This window comes from Epinephelus lanceolatus, chromosome 13 (genome assembly GCF_041903045.1).
Source record: "Epinephelus lanceolatus isolate andai-2023 chromosome 13, ASM4190304v1, whole genome shotgun sequence".
In the NCBI taxonomy this organism is placed as follows: Eukaryota; Metazoa; Chordata; class Actinopteri; order Perciformes; family Serranidae; genus Epinephelus; species Epinephelus lanceolatus.
The window spans coordinates 34,722,357-34,733,647 of record NC_135746.1 but is presented as its reverse complement, the minus strand read 5'-3'; the positions used below and the strand labels follow the sequence as shown (position 1 = coordinate 34,733,647).

The window sequence follows — 11,291 nt, the reverse complement described above, 5'->3', positions numbered from 1 at the left end:
GGCTGTGATGTCATAAACGATAATGTATATCAATATTTTTCAAGGTATTGTATCAAAGTTAGAAATTCCAGTGACAACACTACAGTTTCCGGTTGACCAGCATCCCTACTGAGGAGGCATTAAACAGCAGCTGGCAGGTAAGAACCAACCTCAACTTGAACGAACACTGCTAACTCAACAGAGACCACCAGAAGCAGTGTCATGACATCGCGTGATGACTGTGTACATCAGTGAAACAGCTGACACCGGCTGTTTGTGAACACCAGATCAAAACCACAAACAGCATCCACGGAAAAGAGGTCAAAAAGGTTGTTCAGCAGGAGTCAGCAAATGACCAGAGGAAGATTGAGGACATTCACATCTGATACCACAGACCATGTTTGAACAGAGACAGGTATTACCATCTCCTCACATATATAAACACTTGTTATCATGTGACTGAAGGTCCATATTTTGGTCAAGTTCTGACACCTGAGCTATCTCCAATTATTAAAGAGGATTGGGAGATACTTTGAAAGCTCCAAAACTCAGTAAGTTTACCTTTTAAGGTCTAGTGTGTACGATTTAGTGACATCTAGTGGTAAGGTTGCAGATTACAACCAACTGAAACTCCTCCTGTGGCATACATGGCAAATTCCTTAGAAGAGGAATCAGTCACAAATTTCCTGGGATGGTAAAGGCATGAACCACCCTACTCTCCCTTTGATTGGCTAGTATTTGTTGCCTTCATTGGTTGGGTTGGTTAGGTTCAGGCAAGAGGAATGGGAATGGTTGGGGTTAGGGTAAGAATGTTAGTGTAAGCCAATCAGAGATAAAATAAGGCAGAGTGGGGTGGGTCATGCCTTTGCTATTTTAAGAACGCAAATTTGTGACCTGCTCCATTTGTAGATATAAACAGCTCATTCTAAGTTAACAAAAACACAACCATTCTTAGTTTCAGGTAATTAAACAATAATGAAAACATAGTAAAGAATATTGTATTTCATTTATGCCAGTATGTACCCCCATGGACTCATTAATGCTCAAAGTTAAATACATATATGGGCACGGACGAAACCCTCTGTCCGTTCTCTGCATTCATTTTGTCCGTATCTGTCCACGTTTTCTGAAAGCTTACAGATATGAATGAAACAGAGCAGTGGGGGCAGTGTAACATAGTAGTTCAAGCAAGATATGACCACAGGAGATGACAAAGACATTTAAAAAATGGTGGAATGGAGTGAATTAGTAATACAGAAGAATTCTCTGTGTCACATGACGTGATAAATTTAATGGCCTCACAGTCCACTGCCATCCACAACACTGTCTCCCTTAAAAGGTAAGCCTATATTACTACAACCTTCTTCAGTGTAACCTCACTTGTTGCTGTCTGAAACTTGACTCTGCCCTCTACTGCCATTTAATGGCTGTATGCCATCATAAAGGAAGCATGAAGGAATAAGGGTCACGATGTTTACAACGTCTGAAATGGACCCAGCCTATCTACGTATTTTCATATGTACAGGGAGTATAAAGGGGCCCTAATCCTACACACTTGATCTTTAAATTAGATTGTTTGTCAAAAACAATTTTTCTGCAGTTGTAAATATGTCTAATTTAAAATCCTTAACTAATGTAGGCCTAATTCAATACACTACTTTTGTTTAATTTTCATCAGGAATGTTTACTAAATGTTTGCAAGCTGCAGTACAAGACAGTTTTTAAGTATGTGTCTTTATATAACAGAGATAAGAGTTAGGGTTTCCTGAATAGTCTGAAGAAGTCACGTCAACATAAACATTTTGTGTACGTGAATAAAGCCTGAGATGAGAGCGCTGCAGTCGTCCTATAGAGGGCAGCAAACCGCTCCTGTGCATTTAAGCTACTGGACCTTGTATTAGTAGAAGAAGAAGTCAGGCAGCGCATCATCCATCTTCGAGGAAAGCACCAGCCATCTAACGAGAGACCAGAAAAGAACAAACATCAGCCATCATGGGAGCCGTGTTGGGACTGTGCTCCATGGCGAGCTGGGTGAGTTACACACGTCTTTTCTTCACTGACACTGAAAGCAGTGACGTTAAATGTGTCGTTATCGCTGTTTTATTTTTCGACACAACAAGCGCTGTCATGACTGCGCAATAACACAAACGGCAGGAGGCCGTCGGGTTAATTAACTGTGACGCAGGCGGACATAAATAAACACAATAAAGCTAGTTAGCGTTCACTAACTGCTCTTATATAATCCAATACAATGTCTATAGTGAGTAATGTGGATGAGTTACTGGCTCTTGTAAGCATGGGAGCTAACGGCAGGGCTACATGACGTCTGCCTTTGTCTGGAAACCAGCTAACCTAAAAAAACCCACAAACATGTCGAGCCTCGACGCTTCCGCTCGTTTAACCGTCCTGCTGTTGCTAACTAAAGATGTGAATTGTATGTGAAATGTTACTTGTGGCATTTTTGACGTGTATTTGGTGGTTTTCTGCGTGTGAACATTGTCAACACGCAGCTGTGGATGATGTCAACAAAGCAGCCGGGGTGTAACGTTAGCTGTTAGCTGTTGCGACACTGCAGCATGTAAACAGGTCAGGTATCAGCTGCGGTCAGCATGGTGGGCTCATTGCGACATGTGGAGGCAGACATCAACACATTTACCCCCAGAGAGGGTCACCATACACGGGCCTGTCTGCTGGGAGGAAGCGGTTTACCTTCCTGTCTAATGCCTAGATCTATATATCTGCCTGCTTCTCTGTGTGTCTGTCTGGCTGCCTGCCAGTCTGTCTGTCTCTCTATCTGTCTGACTGTCTGTGTGTTATGACCAAGTGATTAACTGTAGTACTGATTTGTGTGCAGATCCCGTGCCTGTGCGGCAGCGCCCCCTGCCTGCTGTGCCGATGCTGCCCCAGTGGGAATAACTCCACAGTGACTCGCCTCATCTATGCCTTCTTCCTGCTGCTGGGAGTGGGTGTTGCTTGTATCATGTTGATGCCCGGCATGGAGGGGCAGCTTAAAAAGGTATGCAAGGTTTCTCAAATAATGTCGAATATACCAAACTGTGGGTTATTGATTATTACAGAGTCTGTGTTTGAATTTGTGAGGTCCCAATTGCCACAAATATTTGATCTAATTTAATTTGTCCATCTTTTAACATCGTATCTCATTATGAGTGAAGCTATTCTGTGTGATAGTCCATACCTCTGATGTTAGAAATCTTTAAACCTACCACTTAACCCATCTGTTGACAAAATGTACAGTAATCTGCTTACTTCAATAGGAATGCCTTATTCCTATGTAAAATCTACATTTGCATGGACCACATATTTACTGGTTACCTTTATACTTCTTAAAGTGCTTAAAAAAAGAAAAAGATGAGTCTTAAATTTGTTGCTGCATGATGAAAAGGTCTTAAAAAGCCTTTAATTTCAGTGTCTGATACTGGTATACATGAGCTGGAACCATATCCTATTATTGATATTTTTTATTGCTAACTGTGGTTAGAAGTTTGTAGTGAGAAAGCCGAAGCAAATGGAGGAGACAGTTTTAACACTTGTTCGTTTATGAACCTTTGTTCATGTATCTTTGTCTGAGAAGCCAAATCCTAACATAATAGAAATACAGTACACACACACACATTCACGCTCCACCTCCATCTTAAAGGGACACTATAATAAACACAAACATGGTTCTTTTTAGAGCTCCTTTCAATAACCATTCATCCACACCCCCACTGTCGTGCTGGAGTTCCTGATACAGGACACAACTGTCTCTGCCTGCACATTCTTCCGCTTTGTCTCAGGTTCTTTGACAAAAAGTTACATAACAACAAAATTAATTTTGTTTGTTCATTTACTTAACTAGGAAATTGCTAAAAACCAAGCTGACTCATACAGTAATGAATCAAAACTGCTTTTGAAATATTCTGGTGTTATTTGGTCAGTTGCCACCTCCGTGCACGTGTTTAAAGAGTATTCTGAAATACCCTTGTTTATCATGTTTAATCTAAAGAGGTTCACTCATGGAGCATTAGATCTTAAATCTTAATTACATTTAACTGTTATAACAGATTAATAAACACAAGTCACAGTTGCCAGTTGCATAGACTGTTGTACTTTTTCCTGCTGCAATGATCAGATTTGCCTGCGGGGGCTCTTAAAATTCAACCTGTCATAATTTTGATGTTATAATTCCATAATTGCAGCAGTAACGCTAATTCTAAGACCTCTGTGATGTCAGAATGCCTGTTGTACTCGCAGTGTGATTTGACAGTAGTGGTGGCATTATTCACTAAAACAATCTGCTGTGTAAGGTGTTGCAGATGTTTCACACATGCATGTTTTACATTTACCTTTATGTTTCAATATTGTTTTAGAGATCAAGTAGAGTGTTTCATTGAAACATATCAAACTCATGGATGAGATACTGACTCTGAAAAATGGAAAAAAGAGTTTGCAAAGATAATGCTCCCATTAACATGTATGTAATCATCACCAAGGTGATGTTTCAAGTGTCAAGCCAGACTAAGAATCTACAGACACACCTTCAGGTATCTACTAGGCAGGGTCACCTGGTACTAATCAGATCCCTTGCATTGAATAAATAATTAATACATACATATTAGACAGATGCAGACAATAAGATGATAACTCACTCAGCATGTTAGGGAACGTTGTAACTATGTGACTGGGTATATAAATAATCTATAACCTGAAGTGCAGAATAAAGTCTCCAGAGAATGCGCCATATATACACATAAGATATGTACAAAGCTCCATTGTTCACATCAAAGAGACACTCTCTCTGGTCAGTGGACCTTGAAAGTGGCTAGAACTTAACATGAACAATTTAAATATCGCCTGATCAGAGCATCAGGTGTGAAGGCTCATGCAGTCTGGAGACACTGATTCTCACTTTGAGTTTTAGTGACGTGAAGGATTAAACTCATTTCCTTGGTCTTTCTGTTTGATCCTGGAGGCCTTGAGAAGATTTCCCAAAAGTGATCATTAAATTTGGAGGAAAAGTGCAGCAGCTCTCTCAGTGGGTGTAGGACACCCGGTGTTGTATGCCAGCTTTCTGATCTGAAGTCTGTGATCTTGCATCATTGCTTCTGTTCTGTGTGCTGCTGTAGATTCCAGGCTTCTGTGAAGGAGGGATGGGTTCGTCTATTCCTGGCGTGGAGGGTCATGTGAACTGTGACGTGCTGGTCGGCTACAAGGCTGTGTACCGTGTTTGCTTCGGCATGGCCATGTTCTTCTTGCTCTTCTCTCTGCTTATGATCAAAGTCAAGAGTAGCCAGGACCCCCGAGCTGCTCTGCACAATGGGTGAGTCAGCATCCATCCAGCCATCCATCCACAATCTAGTCTGTCTACTAGGCCATAAACTACACTGGACTTATCACCTGCATTATAGCCCACAGGATTAAGCCATTATAGAAATTGTTAGCAGTTGATTTTGTGATGACTGGATCATTTCAGCATTGAATCCTGCAGTTTTTGCCAACAGTGACTGATATCAGAACTCTTACTTACAGGTTTTGGTTCTTTAAGTTTGCTGCAGCTGCTGCCATCACTATTGGATCATTTTTCATTGCTGAAGGTCCCTTCACTGTTGGTAAGTGTCCATTACTGTCTCTTTCCTCTCAAATGAAATGCAACGTAGCTTGCAAGTGTCTGTACCTCTGTGACAGTGAATGCCAGGTCTTACAGCCGTTAGCCTGCGTACGATGTGACATCATAACTGATTTCTAGTGCCCTCATTACCATTGTATAGAAGACAACACATGGTCTGTACATTACGCCAAGATACTCTTTACACCCGGGTGTATTTTCCTGGGCGTCCTTGCAACATTCAGCAGCTTCATACATTCTAAAATCTGAAAGTAATAAGTCAGCTAAGTCTAGAAATAACAAGCCACGTTGACTTAGACGAGACTTATATTCCAGTCTCAAGATTAAAAGTCCTGTACTTAACCCATTCATCCTCCATGCCTCAATCCCTTTGTGGAGTGTGTCCCGGTGTATACTACCCCACCTGACTTTCTGGCAGTACATTGCAGTTTTTTCCCCACAAATGTACCACCTTAATCTCAGAGGATATCAGAGATAAGCTTGCACCAGCCCTAACCATGACCTCTAACTGCCTCCAACCTTGGTGCGTCAACGTGACAAGTAGTAGCCAACACAGAACACAGTGGGATCCATAATAACGCATTATAAGGGTGGTTTTAAATAGTAGATTAGCTACAGTGTGACTATTTTGAACCAGGTGCAAATAGACACTCCATTTTGTAATCCTGTCCTGGCAACCCAGAGTAAGCTTTTGCTGGCCAACATAGTTGCCACAGAACAGGTTTAGATCGATCTGTGTCTTCATTTTGGTTTTTAATTGATTTTAAGGTGGTAAGAATGTCATTAAATGTTGTAGATTCTGGCCGTATAAGAGCCTGCAGATACTGTAGTAATGTACCCTGGCTCTGTGTGATCCACAGTGTGGTTCTATGTCGGCATGGCTGGAGCCTTCTGCTTCATCCTCATCCAACTGGTTTTACTCATTGACTTTGCCCATTCCTGGAATGAGTCCTGGGTGGAGAAGATGGAGGAGGGCAACTCTCGCTGCTGGTATGCAGGTATGGTGACAGTGTTGTTATGAGGCTAAACACATGAATAAAAACATGGTCAAGAACAACCTCAGAAAGTGTTTTGGGATTTGGGTGACAGCTCTAATAAAGACAACAAAGGGCTTTAAGTATGCCATCAATCAAATATGAGTCTGTAGTAGTGGGTGTTTCTTTAAAACATGTATTTATTGTTGTCAGGAAAAGACTTTTCATTTAAACCCATGATAATAAGATTTAAGATGGCAAAGATAATATATTAATTACACATTAAAGATTTGAACAGAATGTCTTGTAGCTTTCAGGTAAAGGATTTCCCTGTTTATTGCTGTTAAATTCTTACTTGACAAGCTTACTTGTAAGTCTATCTTCTTATTTTGCCAGGCACATACTATATGTAATGCATTTGTGTTATGTGTTCACAGCTCTGCTGTCCGTCACCACAGTGAACTACTTATTGTCTCTGGTGTCTCTGGTCATGTTCTACGTCTACTACACCCACTCTGATGGCTGCACTGAAAACAAGGTCTTCATCAGCATTAACATGCTCCTCTGCGTCGCTGCCTCCGTCCTGTCAATCCTGCCTCAGATCCAGGTTTGCACAGTTTCTCTTTTACATTCATGAGCCTGGAGTTCCCTCACCGTGTTTCTAATGCTTTTAGTAGAGGATTTCCAGTTTATTCATATTTATGGAATGTACTTAAAGGCTACAGTAAAAAACCCGGACCATATTTTCCCATGTGTTTGTGTCTAAGTGACTGATGGGAACAACATTTTTTTAATTGGTCCAGTATTACAGGAGAACACTGCAACCGGCAGCTGCGAAACAGGCTGCAATGTAACAACTTGAGGCACATTCACCCTTAATGTACAGGCTGACAGGCTCAGATTATTATTAGAAGTGTCTGATAACATTATAGAAAGGATCCCTACAGAGATAGACATTTTTTTGTTGAAAAGTAAGATCCTTTTTGTTTAACCAGAAACAGCCCTAAAATCGCTATCACCAAACCACAAGACTTAATTTAAATAAACAGTCATTTTAGTGTGTATAGAGCCAGCATATTGCCATGTCTAACTGGGTGAATTAATTAATTAATTTTGTGAGTTTTATTTTGTTTCTGTCGACGAAGAATATAATGTGTTTTACAATAGTAAAATTACTGTTAATTTAAATGGAGTCTGGCGGGTTTGGCAATAGCGATTTCGGGGCTGTTTTTAGTTAAACAAGGAGGATCCTACTCTTTAACAAAAAGGTCTCTCTCTGTTGGGATCCTGTCCATAATGTTGTCAGACACTTTGAATAATAATCTGAGTCTGTCAGTAGCAAAAACAAGCGTATGCACTTTGAGTTTGCACAAGTGCTGAGGAGTTAATTTGCTATCTGTTTTGCTCTTGCTCAGCATTACAATACAAATTTCAAAAAAATGTTTTCTCTGTTGGTCACTTTGACACAAAAACATGGGGAAACTAGCACCCAGGTCCAAAAATACCGAAGTTACCCTTCAACACAAACCCAAGATGCTCTCACAATTTCACTTTTTAATGTCTCTGGATAGATCTGAGGCTGTAAAATGCTACACAGCTGTCACAGAGAGGGTTTAGGGAAAGACATGGATGATATAGAAGAAGCTATAGAGAAAGACTGATACCATCTAGAATGAGCTGATAGACTAACTGCTGTTAGCGGGTCATGTGCCATTTCCTCTATAATGCTCAGCGCATATGAGCTGAGTGCTGGTCTTTGATTGATTTTCCTGCTAATGCCTGCTGTTGTCTGTGTGAAGGAGTCCCAGCCCAGGTCTGGCCTGCTGCAGTCCTCCCTGGTTACCCTGTACACTATGTACCTGACCTGGTCTGCCATGACCAATGAGCCTGGTAGGATAACATCCTTACTGTTTATAAAGAGCATATACATTCCTGTTTCCCAAATACATCAGTAATATTGTAACTACCTATGCAGCCTTCATCTTGCTCTGTTTGCACTGTGAGTTTTTTTGGTTAAGCAAACACCTCTAGCTGGAAATGAGGTTTCTCTAATTGAAATCTTTTTTGTGGCTCACAGACAGGAAATGCAACCCGAGCCTTCTGGGTATTATCGGGCTGAACAGCACCAGCCCTGCAGGTCAGGACCATGTGGTTCAGTGGTGGGATGCCCAGGGGATTGTGGGATTGATCCTTTTCCTCATGTGTGTCCTCTACTCCAGGTAAGGAAGCCTTTTAACCATCTATCAACTTGTGGAGAAACTCACAGATCAGTAAACTGTTTGATTACCAGTCTGCAGGTTCTCTGTCTCTCTGAGTTGTTGTTTGACAACACCATGTTCTCTCTTCTTCTCTGTTTGTCCAACAGTATTCGTAACTCGTCCAATGCCCAGGTGAACAAGCTGACTCTGACCAGCGATGAGTCGGCTCTGATTGAGGACGGGCCTCAGACTGACAGCTTCGAGGAGGGCAGCGGAGTCAACAGAGCTGTGGACAATGAGAGGGACGGCGTCACCTACTCCTACTCTTTCTTCCACTTCATGCTGTTCCTGGCATCACTCTACATCATGATGACGCTCACCAACTGGTACAGGTAGGCTTCACTGTGCTGCCACACAGTCAGATAAAGGAACATGTCACCCAGTGCAACAGTGTAGCTCACTGATGTGGGTTGAATGGACAACACTGGAGCTCTATGGCACAGAGGAAGAAGATATATCCACCTTCTTCTACTTGGCGAGGATGACAGCATCCTTGGCAGACATTACTGTTTCTCAGAGGGTAGTGGGCTGGGATTTAAAGCAAGAGTGAAAATACAGGCATCATGTGAGAACTAAGGAATCAATTGATACCAACCATGTCATGCTAGCTTGTTGGGAATAATGCTCCAAAGCTAAATTTTGGTGAAGGAAAAATTGGCATAGCCATTTTCAAAGGGTCCCTTGACTTCTCATCAAGATATCTATTAAAACTAGGTTCTATGGATACCCAAGAGTCTCCCCTTTACAGACGTGTCCAATGTAATGCTAATTCCATGCAGTTTGGGGTAAAAACCATGCAACTGCATGCAGTACAAATGTGTTATTTTTGCTTTTTTATTTCAATATTTCTGCACACTTGGGTCACTAAACAGTGTTGGAAATGCAGAAATTGGGTGTGACTGGAAAGTTGAGATTCTTGTGGATACAACAAGCCCAGTTGTATTAATGTGTGATGATGTTACACCCCCATAGTAGCCATTTTATTTTAGCAAGACCTTGTTTAAAAAAAAAAAAAAAAATCCAGGATTTTCAGAGCCTCATAAAAAATTTACAACGTCAGACAATAGTCCCGGGGCATTCAGAAGACGGATGGCCTTCATAGGTATATTGACAATAAGGGGGCGTATCATTTTCCTAAGGTGTTTCTCAAGGTCTTGGTGTCTTAATGTGGTTATTTGGAGGGATTTTGTGACCATTTTTGTCAGTCCTCAAGTGGTCAAAAATGGCTAAATTTTGCACCAAATCTGTGTAACAGATTGTTTCAACACAAAAATCGCTGCAACAACTTTCAGGATATAACTGAGCATAGGAAGGGAAGGACATCATGACAGCTCTCTACACTTAAAAAGTTTGAATAGGTGCCTGACTGAAACACAATGTTTTTTACATATTTATGACTAGAAAATAAAACTGCATCTCAAACTTGTGTTCAGGTTCCCAGCTCTCAGATAATGTATGCCACTTCTATTTGGCATCCATTGTTGACCAGTTATCTCCCCCTAAAGACCCCCTGTCCCCACTAAAACAGACAAAATAGGTTTATGGTTGGGAAGGTTAGTGAGGGAAAAAAAGGCACATGTCCCCTGAACACTGCTATACATATGTATTTAAGTTGAGTCCAGGCTAATGTCTTTGCTGTCATCCTGTGGTTTAACACATTTACTGCAAGTAACAGGATTGGTCTATGTCAGTTTAACGCTTTGAAATTGAAATGTATGTTCTTATAAGTAGGTGGATCATGTGAGATAAGCTGTCAATGGAGTAGGTGATATTTCTGCTTCAGCTAGCTTTTATTTTTTAGTGTTTTTTTTGTGGACCCAGACTGGCAGCAGAGCATAACTTATTCAGCTGATGTGTTTCTCTGTCGTCTCCTCTCTCTGCAGCCCCGACGCCAACTACGAGGCCATGACCAGCAAATGGCCGTCGGTGTGGGTGAAGATCTCCTCCAGCTGGATCTGCATCGCCCTCTATGTGTGGACGCTGGTGGCCCCACTGGTCCTGGTCAACAGAGACTTTGACTGAAACACACACTGTCCCCAACGCTCATACACGCATCCATCCACGCTCTGCTTCACCTGTGTTTTGTTTCAGCAAAGTCAGTAACAGTAGGTAGCTAACCCTGCATCAGTTACCATCGGAGGGGGCGGGGCTGCACTCAGACTGGCTGTTTGAGGACTGTGTAGTTTGGTGGCTGTCTGTACAGTCTGTGGCAGCTTCCTCACTGCAGGGCTGGTGGATAGAGGGCGAACAGGTCCTGTCCCAGCTCTGACTGCAGCCCGGCCTCCTCTGGTGTAACGTCATTGTGAATCCTCAGCAGCCTGTTGCAGTGGTTTCCCCATTGTAAATAACTCCTGTGTATTCCTAGTGGATGGTTTAGTTTTCTTTCTATAAAGACAGAGCTGCATGCTTTTCCTTTAAAACGTGATGTGACATAAACAGTAGCTGTATCTAAAG

At 41.7% G+C, this 11,291-nt stretch overlaps 1 protein-coding gene across 1 annotated transcript; it reads left to right on the top strand.

Moving 5' to 3' along the window:
* Positions 1 to 1,856: 1,856 nt before the first annotated feature.
* serinc1 (serine incorporator 1) lies at positions 1,857 to 11,291 on the top strand. Its single transcript, XM_033649100.2, has 10 exons — positions 1,857 to 2,010; positions 2,834 to 2,995; positions 5,106 to 5,299; positions 5,509 to 5,588; positions 6,466 to 6,603; positions 7,017 to 7,186; positions 8,379 to 8,469; positions 8,657 to 8,798; positions 8,945 to 9,169; positions 10,721 to 11,291. The coding sequence occupies exons 1-10, from the start codon at positions 1,972 to 1,974 to the stop codon at positions 10,857 to 10,859; spliced, it is 1,380 nt and encodes a 459-aa protein (XP_033504991.1). The 5' UTR covers positions 1,857 to 1,971; the 3' UTR covers positions 10,860 to 11,291.